Here is a 21,976-nt window from a genome sequence, read left to right as displayed (position 1 = left end):
ATGGCCCGGAGTAAGAACCGAATATTCATTGTGGCATGCTGTGTCATTTTGGGTATCGGTATTGCAGTTGGGATCTATTTCGGGGTGACCGATGCGGAAACTAGGAATAATTCGGGAGGGGTACCTGCGGGTCAGGGCGGGCAACCACGGACAGCGCCTGTGGTAGACTGTTCTCTCCGCGAGGAGGTTGCCCAGGACAAGTGCGAGGAGGGAGGGTAGGTATTTCTTTTCTGGATGCTTTGAAAGATGTCGGTGTCTTGGCGTCAGTTTCCTTATTTTGAGGACTAAAGACTGGTACTGATTGTTCAATACTACTCTACTTTTATATCATGTTCGTGATTGTCAGATTAAACCAGATATTAGAGAACCAACATGAAAAAATTGCGTTAACCCACCTGACCTCTGAACGAATTCTCGGTACAGCGGTGTCTCACATTAAGATGGGTTCAGACCTGTCTCACTCATCACGTGGGACATACAAAAATGGGTAGTGACTGCGTCATCATTTTCAGCTGCGTCTGGCGACCGTTTCCGGCGGAAGATGAGCAAAATGCATCTTCTCTGAGGCAGATGGCTACATGTTGTACGGGGAGGTGGAAGAAACGGCGACCGGCTACAGCGCCAGGTTGAAGAAAACGGGAGGCAAGCGAGTGCTGGATGATTATTTCGAAGATTTGGTGCTCGATGTAGAATTTCATACGGAGACGCGACTTCGCTTGAAGGTGAATTCACTAGTACACTTTTCTACGGTTCATCCAGTTACTATACTGTACTACTGTCCCATAGCTTTTAACTCATTCCCAGCCAAATCAATTACCTTTTTTTCATAGAAATCAAGGAGCGTACATATATACTGACTTCACTATTGTTGGCCACTTCAGGCCTGTTAAGGAGCGGGAGACACTGACCGTGCTTCGAACCTTCCGATCTCAAGTCAGATTCTTTTCCACTATGCCACCGTGCTTACCTATACTATATCTGACTCATTACTTTTATATAATTCAGCGTGTACAACACGTCCCGCTACGAGGTGCCACTGGAAGCGCTCAACATCTCCACCCTGGGGAATAAACCAGTGAAGACGCTGTATGAAGTCAAGTTTACAACTGAACCCATCTTTGGCGTGAAAGTCGTAAGGAAGGCGACTGGGGTTGCGATGTAAGTGATGCCAGCATACTAGCTGATACTAGCTTACCGGCAGTGAAAGTCTTCACGGTCATATTTTGTCCATTCTGAACTGTCAGAGGTACTCCGTCCGTAACATCCTCCCTTTGTGTAACGGAGTCCGGGTCGGGATCCAAAAATAGATGATCAAAATCAGTGTACAACATCTTAGAGTAACTTGGCTGGTTACTCTAAAATGTTTCACAAGACGAAGTTATCTAATTGTGTTGTTAACTGCATCGTTTGAATTATTTCTTCAGCTTTGACACGGCCATTCCCGGCTTCTACTTCTCCGACCAGTTCATTCAGCTGTCTACGAGGCTCCCCTCAGAATACATGTACGGGCTCGGCGAACATAACCACCAGGTCTTCAAACACAACCTCAACTGGAAGACTTGGTCTATTTTCGCGCAGGGGGAAGCGCCGATTGTAAGCGATTTTGTCGACCACTCTCAATGGAACATTCCTATCTTTGCTATTTTGAACATCATCGAAAATAATTCAAGCCCAATACACGGTCTTTTGTCTTTAAACAAAACGCTCTCGCACCGAGAGTTCCACTGTCTTCTCAAAGAGTTATCAGGGCAATTCTTGATTAGATCGACCCCCGGGAAACACCGCTCAGGGTGATGAACAGGCCTTTCATGGGAGTCGATAAGCCTAAACCAGCAAGGGCAAATAAGCGTAACGTTTGATCTTGTTTTGTTCACCAGGATGATTTCTCTCTGTACGGCGTTCAGCCCTTCTACATGAACCTGGAGAAGACGCCAAATTCAGTATCAGCACACGGTGTGTTCCTGAAGAGCAGTAACGCAATGGGTGAGTACAGTTTCCTCCTCGGAGACGTTCTGCTGGAAATCGTTCGCGGAACAAAATTCTCTTGTTCGTTATTTGTTCGTCGTAGCATCCGCCATCGATTAATAGAATAGGACTGCTTTCCATATGCATGGCATTGTTTATATTAGTTTATTACGATACCGTAAAACTAAGTAACCCAAATATCTAGTTTGAATTAACATATACTGGCGTTGGTCAGTTGGCCAGCGATCTGATGTCATTTCCATGTCCATACACTTCGTTGGAGTATACATCAGCCGCTAATATGTTAGCGTTTATGAGTGAGTTACTGGCCTCGATGTTAAGTATAGAAAGTTATTTTCGTCATATTTCAGACATCCTTCTTCAACCCAATCCGTACCCAGCTCTCACGTATCGAGTAATTGGTGGCATCTTGGACTTCTACATATTCCTTGGCCCGACACCGGAAAATATCGTGCAGCAGTACACAGAGGTTTGGTCTGGTAGCTTTCCAAAACACATTGCTTTCTCAAATAGGGTAACAGCAAAACTAGGTCACCGCTACGAAGCTAATTATATAGCCTCTATCCGCTACGCTGTACATCGAGCCTATGTGCTACCCCGAAAAAAGCCAGGAATTCCAGCCCAAACGCATTTAAGCTTAGGCCATGATGAAAAACAGGAAAACCCCTCGGTGTACAAATAGTCTGACGTCACAAGGCTAGCAAACCAATCAGGCCATTGTTTCGTCAACCAATCATTTTCGCAATAGGCACCTCGCACTTCGTACCCCTTTGGGACGGAGTATTGGTTTAACCGCTACGTGGCGCTGACTGTCACAAGAGTATCGGTATAGTGACGTGATCTCAATTTGTTTGGGCGTGACGTCATTTTCACACCTACCCTAGTAAAAAAGCGCCACCTATTGAGATGCCGATACCCTGTTGACTTGCTAATCACAGGGAAGATGCTTAGCTGAAATGAGCATAATAACGCGAGCAATAACAACGGCCCGACTGTAAACTGATGAAGCTTGGAATGGGAGTAAGGAAAGGGGGACATGTATGGAGAACGGGCGCTGAACTCTGAGCCTGCCTGGTAATGTTGCCAGCCTATGACTTTGGGCTTTCAAATTTTGGACTTAGACTGCGGTTATATCTGAATCATTTTTAAGTTCAGGTTAGCTTTTGACTTTTTAGGCAATTGGCCGCCCAATGATGCCTCCCTATTGGACGTTAGGCTTCCAGCTTTCAAAGTGGGACTATGGTAACATAAGCAACGTGGTCGACGTGGTGGAGAGGAATAGAAAGGCGGGGATTTCAATGGTACGTTAGTTAAATCTTGATCCATCACAGATTGAAAATCTCCTCAAGATAAACCCGGCTTCCGTTCACCCGTAGAACCCGCTGTAGCAGTTTTCAATGTCACCTAGAAAAGTGCCCTACCTTATTTTTGTGGTGCCGGATTGAGTTATAGAGACTAAAGATCTTCTGATCCATCTGGAACGCGACATGATTCATAGGAAGAATATGGACCAATCACCACTTGATTAGGACTACCTTCACCATCGCCTATGGCAAGTTATCTCCGGGTACGTTAGTTCTCTTCTCTCCATATAGGGGGCTTACTGAGCAAACTTTTCGAATCGACAGAGCACTTTTTTGTTCAACGCTGTAACTCTTTCTCCTTCCAATCTTTCCAGGACGTTCAGTACGGTGACATCGACTACATGCGAGCTAAGCTTGACTTCACTTTCGACAAGGAGAAATTCGGTACTCTTCCCGACTTGGTGCAAGATTTGCACGACCATGGTCAGAAATACATCATCATCTTGGTGGGTATGATACATTTAGCCCACTTGTTGACGGGGACCCTTACAAAGGTCTTAGTCTTGTGCATTCGGGTGCATCGGGTTCAATCAGAGACTTCAACCCATATTTCTCTACACTCCTTTTGTACCTTCAGGACCCTGGCATCAGCAACGACCGCGAAATGCACAAGAGGGAACTCAACGACTCGTATCACTGCTTTGAAGACGGACTTGTAAAAGATATCTACATCAGGAACGCTACTGGTGATGGGTACATCGAGGCGAAGGTAACCAAATTCAAGATGGCTTCAGCATTGGCCATATTGGAAAAGAGAAGGAAATTTCATGAACCGAATACTCCTACTGAGAGTTCGAAGAAACAAAACGTCGTCGTAAATGAACAAAATAAAGTCAGTTGTAGACAACCAACCAGTTCTTCTTCTATTATATTGCAGGTTTGGCCTGGTAATCTATTCTTCCCCGACTACACCCTTCCAAGGACAGAGGACTGGTGGTTCAAGTGGTGCGAAGATTTCTACTCAAACTACAGCGGGAGAGCGTACACCGACAGGCCTATCAAATACGACGGACTCTGGATTGTAAGTTGCTATATGTCTTCTTCTTTAGAGTGTTCGATTTTGTATTTACCACAAATCTGACTCATACTCCCTACAGACCTATATCGATATGCAATACTGCTAGACACACACTTTTAGTAAAGCTTTTTGACCATTTGTTTCAGGACATGAACGAACCGAAAAACTTCGTCCACGGATCGACGACAGGATGTGACAAGAATCAATACAACTACCCACCATACACGCCAAGTAAGTGGTCCTGCATGGGCTTCCTTCCTTGGTTGCGTGTCCTTTTGCCAGGCACTGTAAAAATATGTCTCTTAATTGGAATTTGAAATAAAGTTTACGCATAGGTTTGACCGTTGTTATCCATCCTTTTGCAGATTTGTCCAGTTTCTAGAATTTTTTTTTCAATTCAGAAATTCACGGTGCAGATGACTGTGGTAAAATGTACTTCAAGACCCTGTGCTTGGACTCGCAGCAGCACTGGGGAATGCACTATGATGTACACAGTCTGTATGGTCACAGCATGTCCATTCAGACATTCAAGTAAGAAAGTGGTTTCCATCCAAGCTTGTTCATCATCGTCAGCGCATGTCCTTGTTTGTGCGGAACAGTTGAACATAATCATGTCTCCGACCATGATTCCACACCGTTTTCTCAAAAGCGTTCCTTATCGCCCCTAAAGCTGTTGAAGAGGAATTTTGATAAAAAAGGTGCGACTAATTCACAATTTAAGAATTAGTTCTGCTGAAGTATCGACATCAAATACATTACATTGTAGTTTATCTATCAGCGTCGTTTTGTTTGCTACCATTGCCATTGTTTGTTTTCCAGCGTATTGCGGCGAATGTTCCCTTCCAAACGACCTTTCGTCCTGACAAGGTCACAGTTTACCGGTTCTAACAAGTATGCTGGTCACTGGTTAGGAGACAACAAAAGCCAGTGGCGTCAGATGGCTTGGTCTATCGTTGGTAAGCCTGTTTTACAGTTCCAATTTTTTTACAACCTGGAGTGCGTTGGTGTGTGTCAAAGTGTTCATCCTTTGAGTAACCAGACAGGTTTATCTTACGACCCAAGGGTCACTGCGATGTAATGACCTGGGCCTGATTGCTTAAAACAAATATTGTCACTCACATTAACTTGGCGTTATCTCCTTCAGCTGATCCCTAGGACAGAGCCCAGGTCGTGACTTCAAACGCTCATGATGTTAGGTTTCCGAGCAATGCAGCTTTCATTACGAAATGGACGTGGATATCAGACATACGGGATCTGTGAACATAGAATAACTGTTTTGTTGATAGAGTTCGGTGACAACATTTGGCTAAACGTGGATTATGTGAAGTGAAACTGGCTTAATGTTCCCTTTTTCAATTCCAGGTATGCTTGAATACAGTTTATTCGGATTCTCATATGTAAGTTCCACCCAGGGTAGGTTAAAACATTTATTTGAAAATTCCATCGCGTCGAACCCAACTCGTCTTTGAATTGGTTTACCTATATTTTTCAGACTGGAGCAGATATTTGTGGGTTCTGGTACGATACCACAGAGGAGATGTGTCAGAGATGAATGTTGCTGGGTGCGTTCTATCCTTTCTCAAGGAATCACAACGCTATTGGATTCAGGGTAATATCATTTATCTGTCAACACCAGAGACATCTGGGACTCATTGCATGATAAAGGGATACCCCGTGTATTATCTGTGGTTTCTGTATTATCAGCGCGGATAACAGTTTAAAAATGGGACAGCTACCATGATTACTCCAGGACTGTAGCAGGTCATGGTAATAATTCGTGCGCTTGCGTAGAAGTCTATGACAATGGAATTTGTCACTTAAAGTTATCGTATTTATGTCAACAGGATCAAGATCCCGCTGCCTGGAGCGACGGAATGATAAAGTCGTGACAAGTCGTGACGTGACATTCTCCTCACCAGATACAAACTGCTGCCGTACCTTTACACGTTGTTCCATAATGCAAACGAAGAGGGCACCACTGTCGCGCGGCCATTGTTGCACGAGTAAGTTATACACGAGTTAATTCGTTCTGTTGGATCACAGTTTCATGCAATGACGAAGTAACTAGGATGTCAAGAACACTAAAAAACGTGCTTACCCTTGAAACGATATGAGTCACGACACAATAGAAGCAGACAAAAGACTAGTTCATTTTGAGGGGTGTGAGGCCATTCATAGCTTATTCTTATACCATTACACCCCTTAATTAATACAATATTGGAATGGTCTGGTTTCTATTTTTGTGTGTGGCTCACAACCCAGCTTAAGCAGCAACTCCATGTTTGATTCATCACAGCCTTTGACATACATGAACACAATATAGGGCCCTAAATACTTTTTTAAAATGCTCATGGTCACACGCACAACTGATATTTGTATTTAAGATTTCTCGAAGATGAAGTCACGTGGGATGTAGACCGCCAGTTCCTCTGGGGGCCATCTCTCATGATCTCTCCATGTCTCACGGAAGGCTGCCGAAGCGTCACGGCCTACTTTCCCAAAGAGACATGGTACGATTATTTTACGGTATGTGCAACAATGTTCAAATTCTTCAACAATGCATAACAGAAGCACTATACATTGTAGTATGTGCACTGCGTTCATGGAGACTGAGGCATGTTTCTTACCCGACAAAAAGGTGGCAGGATGGAGTTCTAAATCTTTTGTGATAGGTTAATTTGTAATCGCTCACCCAGTGAATAAGCATTGAGCGATTTTATTGGTCAACGATGAGCAAACTAACAAAAGCTCCATTTCGGTGAAGAAGTCTGTGGCAGCTTTATGAATACGAAAAGAACGGGCCGGGTGTAGGCCAATGGTAAATTATACATGTAACTGTGCAAACAACGCTGAGATGTTCAAAAGCGTGATGGTGTTGTGACTTTCGTAGTTGAGAATCCTTCTGCTAACCCTTATCCCAAATTAGGCGATTGAGCACGCCAAAACATGAACAAAACTGATAGAAAGAGCACATTTATGTTGGTGCTTTATTCGACTAGAATAATGGCAATGCAAAAATAAAACACTGGCGAATATTTTTTTCACAGGGAGCAAAGGTTTCTGAAGGTGGTGAATGGAAAGAGGTCGACACCCCTCTGGATAAGATCAACGTCCATATTCGGGGAGGCTTCATTATTCCTTGGCAACAACCGGGGAACACTACGGTTTACAGGTGAGAAAATACCTCCTCCCTCGTCGCTATTCAGTTTCTGTTTGATTTCTTCTTCTACCTCTTGCTGCTCTGGGATCGGCACCATTACGAGTTGTTTCAAGGAACCACTGAATGCCTAACCTTCGGAGTTTGTGTAATTTTAAAATAGCATGAGTTGCCTGTGCGGTCAGACTAATCGAAAGAGAAAGATGGCGTCGCCACAAGTGTGTGCTGCACACCAAAACAGCCAAAACTCAAAAGCATATCGCAGGATGTTGAATTAAATTCCGTAAATCACCAATTTCAGTCGTCTGAATCCGATGGGGCTATTGGTTGCTATGGACGCCAATCAGAGAGCAAGTGGCTCCCTCTTCTGGGATGATGGAGAATCATTTGGTGAGTAAACGGACAAATTTATCGTAGATTTGTTCATGAATCATCACAGGCACGGATCAAAGGGGGTCGCACCGGCCGCACGCCCCCCCTCCTAATTTTTGGTCATCAAATATTTTTTTTGTTTCCTAATACGTTCGCAGCATCGTTCAAATGCGCAATTATTTATAGTCAATAGGGTAACCCCCGGCATACCTTCGGTGTCTAAAGACCAATTACTACCACGCCCTGCATGCACCACTGTGCGACTGGTTGTAGGTTTGCGTCTACGTGCCGCTCGCTTCTGTAGATATCGCAGTTTCATGGCGGAAAAACGAAAGTTGCACAATGTCTTAAGTTTTTGTCACTTTCCATTGTTTAAATTTTAGTTTCAGATTGACGCTTTGTTTATGTCTGAACAAAAAATAACATTGCAAAACAAGTGTTAGAAAACGATCATTCGTTTCAGGCAACGAAACCAATAACTTGTTGTCAGATATGAGGAAAAAAACGCTTCTAAGGCACTTTAACCTCAAACACTTTTATAGGGGAGGGCCCCCAGACCCCCCCCCACCCCATTCAAAACGCGCGAGTAGGGGGATACGCCCCCCCCCCCCCCTGTCCAGCGAAGATGGATCCGCCCCAGCATCACTTCGAAATTTGGTTTAAAGGCCTGACGATGCTTTGCATACATATTCGTGCTAGAGTAATAGATCCAATGGGAATAACAATATTCTTGTTGATTTGGGATGAAACCCTGTTTTTGCAGAGACATTTTCCAAAGGATCTTATACTATGATCAACTTTACTGCAACGGAGGTGAGTTTCCAACACAATTGTGAGAACTTAAGGAAAGTGGACTCCATCTGCTCTCTTGGATACGCTCCATTACCTACTTTACGTCATTAAGCTGCCATGCATAGAGCTCTGGCTGCTGAAAATTACCCTCTCGGTGTTAAGGACACTGAAGCACCGTGTTTTTATGCAGATATTCATCCCCTCCTAAAGAAATGGCGAAACAATGCCTTCGCCCGAGAGCCTTTTGTAACGATTGACCAAAACATTCCTGATTCGACTCTTCATTCTTCACCGGCACTGTTGCTGTTACCATGACATCTGTGATTGTTTTTCTTTCGGACAGGCTGGAGAATTAACTCTCACTCCGATCCACACCGGGTACGCTACAGACCTGGTCTTCGATTCCATTCAGCTGTGGGGACTCGATAAATTACCCACTTCCGTCATGGCCGACGGGGCGAAAATGGATCATAACAAAATGGAGGTGGATTCATTTTTCAAGGTAAGAACGTCTTACTTTTGCCAAGAATGTAGTTCTCGGCGATGCTTTTTTTAGGGTGGATGAGGAACAAAATTCTTCCCAGAAAAACGCTTTATCGGAAACATAATTATGTGGTAGCATCTTATTCTGCTAGAGACAGACGGCTAACCGTGTTCGAATAATATGGGTAGGACACATTTTCATGGGCGGTGATATGGTTAATGTTGCAGCTTACATCATAGGAAGCACGTCTCGTGAACACAGGATAGCCTACTTTAGCCCAGTTTGTCCTTAAACATTGTCGTCTTGAACATCATTCATAATCTTGGATTTTCATTGTTACATCTGGTCAATGTGGAAATATGAAAACCGTGTTTTGAACATAGATAACCTTCTATTTTTCAGAGTGTTACGTTGAGAAGTCTAAACCTCAGGATTGACACTGCACACCTGATATCATGGAGCACATTCATTTAGACCGGAACCGGAAATAGGACTAATTTCCCTTCAGTATAAAGTCACGTGATTTGATGTCATCACATGATCCAATCTCCAAGCCTCATCATGGTAACCGTTGCGTTGGCAAGTGAACTGCGGCTGGCCAAGTTTACTAACAACAGAGCAAATACATGTATAGATCCTCCTCTCTTGATAAACATGTAGCTATTGATCCAGCAAAAAAAGAAAAGAAAATAAACATACAAACGCGAAAAATAAGACTGCTTTCACACTTTAACCCCGGTCTGTCCTGAAAATCTTCAGTAGAACTTACATGAGCTGCTCAATAAGCGATACAACATAAGCATCGATCGATACCCGCCATTTAATCACCTGGGTCAAGAGGAAATAACGTGAAATAACACTTCAAAACAATATAAATAACATATTTTTTAATTGTTTAACACATGTTTAGAAGCGGTGCATCGTCCATGTAGATATGAATAGTAGACATTTTTGGCTGCTGGGTCAGGCAAACTGGCACTGGGTTGAAGAAGCTCTGGAATGAAAATATGAATGACATTTAGTAGCTGTCATACGTTGGGCAATGGTTGTCACTGTTATAAGGATGTTTTGTAGGAGAAAATTCGCTTTATCACCTAATAATTTCGGCAAAAATGATCAAAAAGTCCAAGTCAAACAACTTACGTCCAGGATATCGGGAGTTGGGTGTTCATATCGTGGCGACTCGTGGTAGAGGTTAAGGGCCCATCCGAAGGCATTAAGCTCCCCAGCGTTGTAGAGCAGGAAAGCCGGGTAAAAGTCGTCACAGCTCATGTTCTCGGAGTAGTCGTACCAGTAGTGCTGACCTGAATGGGGATAACATCATCGTAAACCTCATGAAGATTCATCAGCAGTGTGCGACGACAATCCTAGGCTCTATGAAAGAAGGGATAACGACCCTCAACCGTTAGATCAGCATTCGCCACTTTCCTGCAATTTGGGACTTCCTGACAGGTATTGACGAATCAGAGGAGAGCTATCATGCATGTTCGGCACAGACAGCACGGCCATAATTACAAACGGGAGGTTTAATTGGTCAAAACCGGTCACCTGACATTGAGTACTACATAATTTCTGTTGAGGAAAATGGCGAATATACGTAAACCTGATCAATTTTGCTCCCTGTCGGATTGATTTGGATCCAAATTCTCTCCTGGGTAAAAGAAATCAAGATGGCGACAACTTCTTTTAACGGTACACTGTATACCTACCCATAGTACGGAAACATCGTCCCTTCCTCCATTTTGTGTTCCCGATATCGGCTTCCAACCTCGGGATGATGACAGAGTCCTTGACTGGGTCTGGTCCCTGCTGAAGGTAGAGATTGGAGCCAGTGCCCTCATTATCGAATCTGTCCTGGGTGCGCCCGCTCGAACAGATTTCCTCTGAAAGGAAATTGCAAGGATAAGCAATCATGCGTACAAATTTAAATCTGTCATCGTGCAATTCTAAGACTAATTCTTCGGCGACATAGATCCATGCGTACACCGGTTTGTGCAATCTCCAAGCCTCGCTATTGATAACGGTTGCTAAGTAATATAGCACCGTTCACTTACTACGGAGCAAATGCTAGCTATCCTCTCATTAGGAGATTGCCTTTTGTGGTGGACATTTTTCTTCCTTGCACAACTTACGCGGCGGGACGAAGTATGCGGTCTCGACCATGAGGTTGGTGGCGGTATCAACGTTGATCACCTTGCCGTATGTGAGGTTAAGATGAGATGGGTAGATATCCAGAGGAATCTGTGAGAAAAAATATGATTTTACGGCCGTTCACACGGGACCTAACCGATCTAGATCGATCAAGACCTGTCCAGATTGGTCTCAGTGTCGTGTAAACTCGCACGAATGTGATCTGCTCAGGTCTGACTTGATCGAAAACATCTTGCCTTGAATTTCCAAGGGGCGGCATAAGAAAAGTAAATGTTCGTCCGGGCTTCAGCTAAATATGTTACACTTTACATTCAAGTGACTGTTAATGAACAGACTCATATTATGCAAAATGAGGCTTCTCACGTGCAGAGTAGTGACCCTTTGGTCGCACTTCAGGAAGTCACTAATGAAGAGAGGGACCAATCAACCGATGACCAGCGTCTCGATTTCGGCATACGTTTCTCACTGCTTCTGGGGCTAAACAGCGATTCACAGTGTTTCACAGAGTTTCACCTTAAGAAATGGCGAGTTAGCAGGAAGGGCTGAGCGCATTGGAGTATCTCCGCATTTATGACGCAGAAAGATGCTTACCCCGCCCTGGATTCCGGCGATGTAACCATTGACATCGAACAGTAACATCACACCTGGGTCGTTATCTTTGATGTATCTCTTTCCCCGATAGAAGGCGCTGTCTGAAATAAATCGTTATAAATATTTAAAATTCAATAAAGCTCTTTTTAATCAATTTTAAAGTTTCTGAAAAACGCCTACTGAGGTCGTGATTAGGCACCATCATAAGCATACCTGAGCAATCGCCATTCTTGGTCCATCCATAGTAGATAGCATCGGATTCGGTCCTTGGCATCTGGTTGAAAGCCCATCCGAGAGGGTTAATACCCCAAGTCACTGAAATCATACGAGATAATGAAATTAATGACATCCATTAAAATAAGAGAAACAAATTGTATTTGTGAATTGAATATCATTCTCAAATTATCCAGAGGTCGCATTTGCCAGCTCAGGATTCTCGTGTCAACAACTGTTTTAACTTTCGAAGAACTTCAAATGATACAGGCCGTTGAGCGACGAGGTTCGTTGTGTGAATGGCCGAATATAGTCTCGAAAACATCTTTTTGCAATGCTAGCCACAAAACATTTCGCCCTTGATATAGAATAATTTGACTTACCTCCCAAGCCATCCCATGAAGGCCCTGTAAGAGTGGAAATTATATTTTGTGAACATGATGTCAGGTATACCTTAATACAAAAGCTAACCTAAATTCAAATTCAAAGCAGCGGGGTTTCAAAAGGACCAAAAACCCTGTGAACTCATGCACGTGTCCCGTGAACTCATGCACGTGTCACTGATCCATCTCGCGCCTTACCATGGTATAATTAACCACGGCAGAGGATTTTGACATATGTTGGAATGCCCTTTATCTTATTGATCTTTGATAGCGCTCAGCTACGTATAGACGTATCATCTTGGTCATATCTTTACAATGCATTGATAGACAACTCTCTGAGTTCAGAAAATGTGTCGCTGTCCCTTAAAAAAGCTACTTTTTTGGTCATTCCATTTCTACTATGTGACAAGGTCCATTCATTCTTGATAAATATATCACAACAGCCTATACTTTTAACAGCCAAAGTGTGGATTACATAATCATATCCGTATTTCCTTGTTCTTATCTACCAGAATATTTATGAATCTTAGCTTATCTGGCCAAAGCTCCGGCTTTGCGATTTTGAAATTCTGTTGAACATGGTTATATGGCGACAATAAATAACGACCAGTGATTTTAAAACTGTTTCTCTGAATAATTCATTGATGACACATTGAAATAAGAGGTTCTTGTCCGGAGTTAGGTATTGTAAGTTAGTTTTGTGACATGTATCGATTGCATGCATTTCTTTACGTAATACCAGAGTATTTCAATAAATACATTTGAAAGACACTGGTAATACCAACAACAAACTTATAATATTATACCTCTTGAACTCAACAGGATCTTCTTGATTTACTGTGACCTGGATCAATAGCTTGGAGAAAAAAAGCCAAATCGATTGGGAAAAATGTAAACAACAGAAAGTGTTCGAAAAGCGTCCAACAGGAATCCTCGGAAAACCAGAGTCAGTCGTATCCTCCCCACTCTACTGAGCTCGGTCGTTAGTGCCAAGTGTTGGCCTGTGGTTCAGGATGTCCAACAGCTGGCATCGGGTAAACGTTGTCTAAGGAACAGCCCAGACGATAACTCATCTTAGGTGGCGTTAAACTGTTTGCACCTTGTTGATAGTTTGCCTGGTTTGACTGCACTCTCCGCCACCAGTTATAAAAGGCTTTCTTGAATCAAAACATCTCACTTACCACCCCAGAGGCTTTCCAGAAAGGCCTGACTGCACCCTGCCAGACCCAGCAACAATAAAAACCTGTTCATCATGGCGACCTTTCGATGATGACTTGAATGGCGCGTTTCCACTGTGAGTATGGTTCCGGAGAAACCAGGTGAACTCTTATCTCAAGAGGATTGGTCAACAGGTTGGTTCACATTTCCATTACCAGGTACGAGGCCTATCAGATCGGAGACCAAAGATCAAAGACCTTTAATCAATGAAGTTATTGCAATACGCAGTCAACCGATGTTTTTTCCGGATTTATTATAGAGGTTGGTTGACGTTTAGTCAAATCTGAATTGTTGACCAGATATTAGTGCCATCTTTCTCAGCCAGATATATTTCTTGAATGGGATTCTTTTCTGCTTGCTGATTGGTCGACGAAGGCTTGTACTCCCCCTAGAGAGTCGGTTTGGGACTATCAAGCCACTTCTGTGGACCAAACAGTTATCGTCTTGACACAACCAAATACTTCAAGATATAATAGTTTTAAAAGTTCATAAAATTTGAGAGTTTACACGTAAGGCGACCAGTTTCAAATGGAGACGAGTCGAAACTGCAGCAGTGTTGCACAAAGCAAGACTGATTCTATGATACGAACGCCCCCTTTCGTGCTCAAAATATCAACTCTGTCCTCTTAGCACTGAATAATTGTATTCCCCTATGAACAGCAAGGCTAAAACCAGATGCTCCAGGGCGGTCGTTTACAAATAAAAATGTATGCGAATGCTATTTGAAATAAATTAATATCAAAGCGCCGTGTGCTTAGAACAAGTATACATGTAGGCCTACTCATGTATATTTCGCGTCGTTAGCATAATAATATGTATGCATGCAGAGCTTCGCAGTAAATTCCTCCACGTGCATTGGTGCACCGAAGGCCTTATAATATTGTTTTAACAATTAACAGTTAACTGGCTTTAACTGACAGATATACAGATGTAACAGGTCTTTTCCTTACTGGTGAATACATTTCGTTGACGAGACACCCAGGGCTTTGAGCTTTGCTCACGAGCTGCGGGCTGCTTCCTGCCTTTATCCTTTCTCACATTTTTACCAGCGATCCATCGTGACGACATATAACGAGCCGGATATCTCTAGCATTTTCCTTTCTTCTGTTCTGGTAGGTTTTCGTCTTGGTTGAACTTCCGCATTGTTTGTGTGACGCAAATCTGCTTCTGTTCCCGATAGCGTTTTAAAGATGTGGACTCTGGCTAGGCCTCCCCTCGGTAAGTAACCAGCCGGAGGATATTCTCGAAGGATGTGTTCTGATGTTTGTTCAGAGAAGCCACATTCACATATGACAGAGTCGCACCCCGAGTCACACGGGCCAGGTTTCAACTACTTTTACCGCATTTTGGCTTAGATACGGAGTTGATTAATAGAAAATGTTCATCACTTTTATCTGTATCGCCGTTTCAGTGGACGTATTGGATCAAAATGGCAGTGGGACCAGTCGTTCTCCTGGTCCTCCTCCCCGTGCTGGCCCAATCATGCGTGCATGAGCAGATCACGGTCACCAAGAATATGAGCTTCATTGGGTTGATAGGAGACAAGTTATGCAGCACGCCGGAATATTGTATGGACAAACAGACCCAGGAGAAAAAAGGATGCCTCAAGGTAAAAGGTCCCATATGATACGTTCCTTTGAACCAGCCATTCAATTCACTACCATAGTCAATAGCCTGACACCATGATCGAGGCCCCACACGTTGGCACTAAATCAGCCACTTACTTGGGCCAAATTCTTATCTATTTTATCATGGCGCGATCTTCGCCTCTGAAAAACTCAGTCCTAAATGTTCTATCCGATGTAAAATACAAACATGGCTAACTGTTGAATTTTCATCTGAGTTCTCTGTTTCATTCATAGAGTTTTATCGTTATCATGCACTGGCAGATTTAATATTTATTGTCCTTTCGGTTAAGGTGTCGGTGCACGCTATTTTCAGTTGAGGTGCGATTACACTGAGGAAAAAAAGGACCCGTACCACGCTGCCTGCAAGTGCGAGTGCATTTGCTTCAAAGGCTGTCCGAAGGCGGGCGAAGCGTGCAACTCTAGGAAACAGGCATGCGGTAAGCAAGTCAGCTTTTCGTATACATAATCAAGTCGATCACTATACAACTACGCAGTGATAGGAGTGTGATGAGGTGATCTGACACTGTAATAAGCTTGAATATGTCTGCTTTGGAGAATGGTCAACAGGTCAATGATCACCGCATGAGGATATCGTACCTCGATTTAAGGACGACCAGAGATGAGAGAAATATGATAGGAAAACAAGACCTGATTTGCGACCTCGCCAACACCACTTTAGCACTAATATTACGATATTACCCGTAGCACTAACTACCTCGCAATTAGAGACTCAGTCTTCGTCTCATTCATGAACAGAAAATGAATTCTAGGTATCTCAGCTGCTACTGGCTGGAACTGGTCAAGAACTTACTTTTTTCCATCAAGGAAATCAACGTCATCTGCATACTCCATTTCTAGTTGCAGACCCAGCCTTGCGACTGGTGGCTTGGTCCTGTTGGAAGTATCGAAACCATATATACTCATAAGAAATTAGTTTAGGGGCACCCTGGATAGGGTTTCAAATCCAAGATGGCCGCCTACTCCAAAATGGCTGCCAAATAGCATGAAATTTACATTCTGAAGGTCTCCTTTGCTGTCGTTCCTAACCCTCGAACATTTTGTCAAAACATTATTTGTGGCTTTTCTTGTATCAGAACCTTTTTGCCCAACCGAAACCATTCCTAACGGCATCATCGGAAACAGGACCCATTTCTTTGGCGACATCGCGAACGTCACGTGTCATGATAACTACACTTTAGTAGGCGAAGAAGAGGTACAATGTCTGCCGAATAAAACGTGGAGCTACCCACCCCTCTGCACGAGTAAGTTGACTGAAATGTAATTGTATTTTCTTTCATGCACACTTGAATTTCGTCGATGTGTCGTCAGGATATAAGCATTACAAGTTCATCTATCATGGCCGTCATCATCATCCATTCATCTTGGGCTCTTCATTTCAGAACTCTGCCCCGACCCTCCAAATATTGAACATGGATCAGTGATAGCCGAAAAAAAGTCGGAATACCTCCCCAATGACGTCATGAAGTACAAGTGTGACGTAAACTTTACTTTTGTTGGTGGTCACGACTCGATCACGTGTCTGAAAGATGGAACCTGGGGAAGTGATATCACGTGCAAAGGTTCGTATCTATAGTATCACGGATGTATAGCACTGCATTTGTTAAATTGCTTGAAGTTATTGTTTAGATGCAGACTAATATGAAAATGAAATACTGTCGAAATTTTCATACGGCGCTCTGTACTGTCCAATGGTACTGTCTCAAAGCCCCCTAAACACGAACGCGAACGCCTATCCCATTGTTGGTCTTCCTGATCGTGAGGTCGAATAATTGTACAGGCGTTCGCGTTGTCGTTTTGGAGGATTTGCGAAAACTCCCTTATAAAGCGGGCAGCATCGGGCGTTTAGTAGCCAAACGGTGTGTTGATATGATGGATATATATTGCCTCTGGTGTCTCTCAGTATAATTAATATTCAGCGATTATCTCATTTCAGAAAATGGATCCGCGGCACTTGTTGCAGGGATCTTGGCCATTATGCTGTGTTTTCTCTCCACGATGATGTTTTTCATGCAGTAAATGAGCCGCGACTTTCATCCGCGAGGAGGCGCTCCAAGCTTTGGACTCGTATACGACTTGCCGAAAATGCAAACGGCTTACAGGGGAACTCGGAATACATTGAATCTCACTTGACACCGTTTATCAATTGTGATTTAGAAATACGAGGCAGACGTGGATGCTGTTGTGGGGCAAACACCCAAAGCTTGCAGCGCCGCCTATGAGGATTGAAAAGAATGCAGGTTTTCTCGGAGAGGCTAATAAACTAGTCGTCAGTGACAGAAGTTGATTTCATGCTTTGTCATCGAGTACACAGAGTATACAGAGAGGGTCTATGGTAGTCGAGTCGCTTATCACCCCTTTTCGAAAGCAAACTTGACCGGGAGTAAGCCAAATAATAGGGACCAGTGATTTGTTCATTGCAATATGAGCAGGCCGATGATGCACATTCGGTACTTTCGATTTTACAATACCAGCGGAACTGTAGCCTAATGACTTCCGCCTTCCTTGAATGATGAGGAGATCAGACATCCGAGGAATGCGAAAAACAAATCGGTTTGTTCATATACATGAAATTTATTGCATATTTCATTCCGATTTTGAATTTACACTAAAAAAACTATTTCCAAATGCCTGTCAATTAGCTGCAAGCGCAAGTGCAGTGATTGTTCCGGCTCGTTTATGTCTCCACGAAAGATCTTCAAGTATTTGGTTGCCATCTTTACGACATCTTATGTCAAGACGATGACTGTTTGGTACACAACAGTGGATTGGTAGTCCCAAACTGACTCTTTAGGGGAGTACAAGCCCCGATGACCAATCAACAAGCAGAAGAGACGTCAAATCCCATTAAAAATGACATCTGGCTGAGAAAAATAGCACTTATATCTGGTCACCAATTCAGATTTGACCAGCTTATGTCAACTATCCTCGATAATACATCCGGAAAAAAACTTCGGTAGACCGCGTATTGCAATAACTGCATCGATTAAAGGTCTTTGACCGTTAGTCCCCGATCTGATAAGCCACCTGGTGATGGAAATGTGAACCAACCTGTTGACCAATCCTCTTGAGATAAGAGTTCACCTGGTTTCTCCGGAACCATACTCACAGTGGAAACGCGCCATGAGGCAAGACCACAATTGATTTTTTATGCCTTTTAGCAGTTAAATTGTCAATGTTTGACCGCAACGCATCAAATAATGCGTGGGGTTGTGAATCTGAAATTTAGATTATGTTATTCCAGACAGTCGGGCAAGTAAATGGTGAAAAATAAACTGGTGATTGACCGCGGAAATTTTTTGATAATCGACAAATTAGACAGACTTTGATATTTCCACTCTTTTCAGCCAACTGGCCGAAAAACCCAAAACACGCCCCCTATTACCCAATTAGCAAAATTCGAAATTAATTTTTTCATCAAATAATTTCTTTATATCTGTAGACTTGCCACAACAAATATTTTTTCAGTCTCTCTCCAAATATGTACTTGAGAGTTAAAAACATGCACTCGTCTAATTGATAGGCCTCGACCCTCCAACCTATGAATATTCATTAGTGGTCTTGTCTCAATGAAGGTACATTTCAGGGGTTAACATTTTGAGAATTTTTTCAAACCAATGTACATGACATCCCACAACTCTCCAACAAAGGAAAGTCATATCTGGACATTTTGGGAGAAATGAGAGACATTTCCAAGAGTGGTACACTGTGCCAAAAGCGACGAAAGAGGACAAAATCGACAAAAAGTCATGATTTTGCAGCCAACAGCACCAAATTCAAAGACCAGCCCTGGCCAGAATAAGCAAGCTATGGAGCTGAAAATTTAGGATGTGATTTAGGAATATCTTTGCTGCTTAGGGCACAACTTTCAGAATCAAGGCCTAAGTAGTTTCAAAGAAATTACAAAATGAATGGCAACACAACAAGACTTGTAAAATTGAAACCGAACTTAGACCGGGGCTAGGTTGACTCATATTTGGGTCAAATTAAGTTTTTTTCTCATTATTTTAGCTTGTTTTCATCTTAAATCATCAGCAATACAATATTTTAAATGAATTGGAGTGATTTGAGCACATTCAATTTTTTCACTAAATTGACCCAAAATGAAGTGTAAATGGAAGCAAGACCTCAATTGATTTTTTAAGCCTTTTAGCAGTTAAATTGTCAATGTTTGACCGCAACGCATCAAATAATGCGTGGGGTTGTGCATCTGAAATTTAGATTATGTTATTCCGGACAGTCGGGCAAGTAAATGGTGACAAATAAACTGTTGATTGACCACGGAAATTTTTTGATAATCTACAAATTAGACAGACTTTGATATTTCCACTCTTTTCAGCCAACTGGCAGAAAAAACTCAAAACACGCCCCCTATTACCCAATTAGCAAAATTCGAAATTAATTTTTTCATCAAATAATTTCTTTATATCTGTAGACTTACCACAACAAATATTTTTTCAATACCTCTCCAAATATGTACATGAGAGTTAAAAACATGCACTCGTCTAATTGATAGGCCTCGACCCTCCAACCTATGAATATTCATTAGTGGTCTTGTCTCCCATTCAAGTCATCATCGAAATGTCGCCATGATGAACAGGTTTTTATTGTTGCTGGGTCTGGCAGGGTGCAGTCAGGCCTTTCTGGAAAGCCTCTGGGGTGGTATAAAGTGAGATGTTTTGATTCAAAGAAAGCCTTTTATAACTGGTGGCGGAGAGTGCAGTCAAACCAGGCAAACTATCAACCAGGTGCACACAATTTAACGCCAACTAAGATGAGTTATCGTCTCGGCTGTTCCTGTTTCTTCGACAATATTTACCCGATGCCGGCTGTTGGACAACCCGAACCACAGGCCAACACTCGGCACTAATGACCGAGCTCAGTAGAGTGGGGAGGATACGACTGACTCTGGTTTTTCGAGGATTCCTGTTGGACGACTTTTCGAACACTTTCTGTTGTTTACATTTTTTCCCAATCGATTTGGCTTTTTTCTCCAAGCTATTGATCCATGTCACAGTAAATCAAGATCCGGTAGAGTTCAAGAGGTATAATATTATAAGTTTGTTGTTGGTGTTACCAGAGTCTTTCAAATATATTTATTGAAAGACTCTGGTATTACGTATAGAAATGCATGCAATCGTTACTTGTCACAGAACAAACTTACAATACCTAATTCCAGACAAGAACCTCTCATTTCAATGACTGTGTCATCTATGAATTATTCAGAGAAACAGATTTCAAATCACTGGTCGTTATGTATTGTCGCTAAATAACCATGTTCAACAGAATTTCAAAATCGTTAAAGCCAGTGCTTTGGCCAGATCTGCTAAGATTCATAATTATTCTGGTAGATAGGGAAATACGGATATGATTATGCAATCCAAACTTTGGCTGCGAAAAGTCAGGCTGTTATGAAATTTTTATCAAGAATGAATGGGCCTTATCACATAGTAGGAGTGGAGGAATGACAAAAAACTATATTTTTTAAGGGGCAGTGACACTTTTTCTAAGTCTACGTAGCTGAGTGCTATCAAAGATCAGTAAAGCAAAGGGTATTCCCCGATATGGCGAAATCCTCTTTAGTGAGACCATGGTAGGGCGCGACATAGATCAGTGACACGTGCATGAGTTCACGGGACACGTGCATGAGTTCACGGGGTCTTTGGTCCTTATGAAACCCTGCTGCTTTGAATTTGAATTTAGATTAGTTCTTATGTTAAGGTATACCTGACATCATGTTCACAAAACGTAATTTCCACTCTTTCAGGGCCTTCATGGGATGGCTTGGGAGGTAATTCAAATTACTCTATATCAACGGCGAAAGGTGTTGTGGCTACCATTGCAAAAAGATGTTTTCGAGACTATACTCGGAAATATACACTACGAACCTCGAGGCTACAAGGCCTTGTATCATTTGAAGTTCTTCGAAAGTTAAAACAATTGTTGACAGAGAATCCTGAGCTGGCAAATGTGGCCTCTGGATACTTTGAGAAAGATATTCGATTCACAAATACAATTTGTTTCTCTTATTTTTATGAATGTCATTGACTTCGTTATCTTGTATGATTTCAGTGACTTGGGGTATTAACCCTCTCGGATGGGCTTTCAACCAGATGCCAAGGACCGAATCCGATGCTATCTACTATGGATGGACCAGGAATGGCGATTGCTCAGGTATGCATATGATGGTACCTAATCACGACCTCAGTAGGCGATTTTCAGAAACTTTAAAATTGATATAAAAGAGGTTTATTGAATTTTAACAATTCATAATGATTGTTTCAGACAGCGCCTTCTATCGGGGAAACAGATACATCAGAGATAACGATCCAGGTGTGATGTTTACTGTTCGATGTCAATGGTTACATCGCCGGAATCCAGGGCGGGGTAAGCATCTTTCTGCGTCATAAATGCGGAGATACTCCAATGAGCTCAGCCCTTCCTGCTACTCGCCATTTCTTAAGGTGAAACTCTGTGAAGCACTGTCAAGCACTGTTTAGCCCCAGAAGCAGTGAGAAATCGAGACGCTGGTCATCGGTTGATTGGTCCCTCTCTTCATCAGTGACTTCCTGAAGTGCGACCAAACATGAGTCTGTTCATC

General features: G+C 42.7%; 3 protein-coding genes and 1 long non-coding RNA gene across 4 annotated transcripts; 3 read left to right on the top strand and 1 right to left on the bottom strand.

Annotated features, from left to right (window-relative positions):
• On the top strand, positions 1-9,647 carry LOC135502788 (maltase-glucoamylase-like). The gene is given in 22 exon segments (XM_064795893.1): positions 1-215; positions 1,006-1,158; positions 1,425-1,593; positions 1,878-1,983; positions 2,337-2,455; positions 3,162-3,287; positions 3,665-3,796; positions 3,928-4,059; positions 4,228-4,371; positions 4,515-4,599; positions 4,770-4,899; positions 5,188-5,324; positions 5,731-5,765; positions 5,861-5,977; positions 6,213-6,266; positions 6,268-6,371; positions 6,753-6,894; positions 7,416-7,540; positions 7,827-7,915; positions 8,661-8,710; positions 9,033-9,191; positions 9,576-9,647. Coding segments are annotated over 22 exon segments (2,595 nt in total).
• Positions 9,648-10,038: 391 nt separating this feature from the next.
• LOC135503070 (uncharacterized) lies at positions 10,039-13,832 on the bottom strand. The gene is made up of 8 exons (XM_064796359.1): positions 13,693-13,832; positions 12,512-12,535; positions 12,129-12,230; positions 11,916-12,016; positions 11,306-11,414; positions 10,883-11,056; positions 10,317-10,477; positions 10,039-10,167 (listed from the first exon to the last, which is right to left on the bottom strand). The coding sequence occupies exons 1-8, from the start codon at positions 13,763-13,765 to the stop codon at positions 10,069-10,071; spliced, it is 843 nt and encodes a 280-aa protein (XP_064652429.1). The 5' UTR covers positions 13,766-13,832; the 3' UTR covers positions 10,039-10,068.
• Positions 13,833-14,690: 858 nt separating this feature from the next.
• Positions 14,691-18,517, top strand: LOC135502959 (membrane cofactor protein-like). Its single transcript, XM_064796187.1, has 6 exons — positions 14,691-14,841; positions 15,141-15,338; positions 15,671-15,794; positions 16,452-16,619; positions 16,758-16,937; positions 17,312-18,517. The coding sequence occupies exons 2-6, from the start codon at positions 15,159-15,161 to the stop codon at positions 17,392-17,394; spliced, it is 735 nt and encodes a 244-aa protein (XP_064652257.1). The 5' UTR covers positions 14,691-14,841; positions 15,141-15,158; the 3' UTR covers positions 17,395-18,517.
• Positions 18,518-19,958: 1,441 nt separating this feature from the next.
• On the top strand, positions 19,959-21,531 carry LOC135503256 (uncharacterized). Its single transcript, XR_010449875.1, has 3 exons — positions 19,959-20,037; positions 21,143-21,166; positions 21,448-21,531. It is a non-coding gene; the product is annotated as an uncharacterized LOC135503256 (long non-coding RNA).
• The last annotated feature ends 445 nt before the right edge of the window (positions 21,532-21,976 follow it).

Source organism: Lineus longissimus, chromosome 19, assembly GCF_910592395.1.
Source record: "Lineus longissimus chromosome 19, tnLinLong1.2, whole genome shotgun sequence".
Lineage (NCBI taxonomy): Eukaryota > Metazoa > Nemertea > Pilidiophora > Heteronemertea > Lineidae > Lineus > Lineus longissimus.
This window is presented reverse-complemented; position numbering and strand designations above follow the sequence as displayed.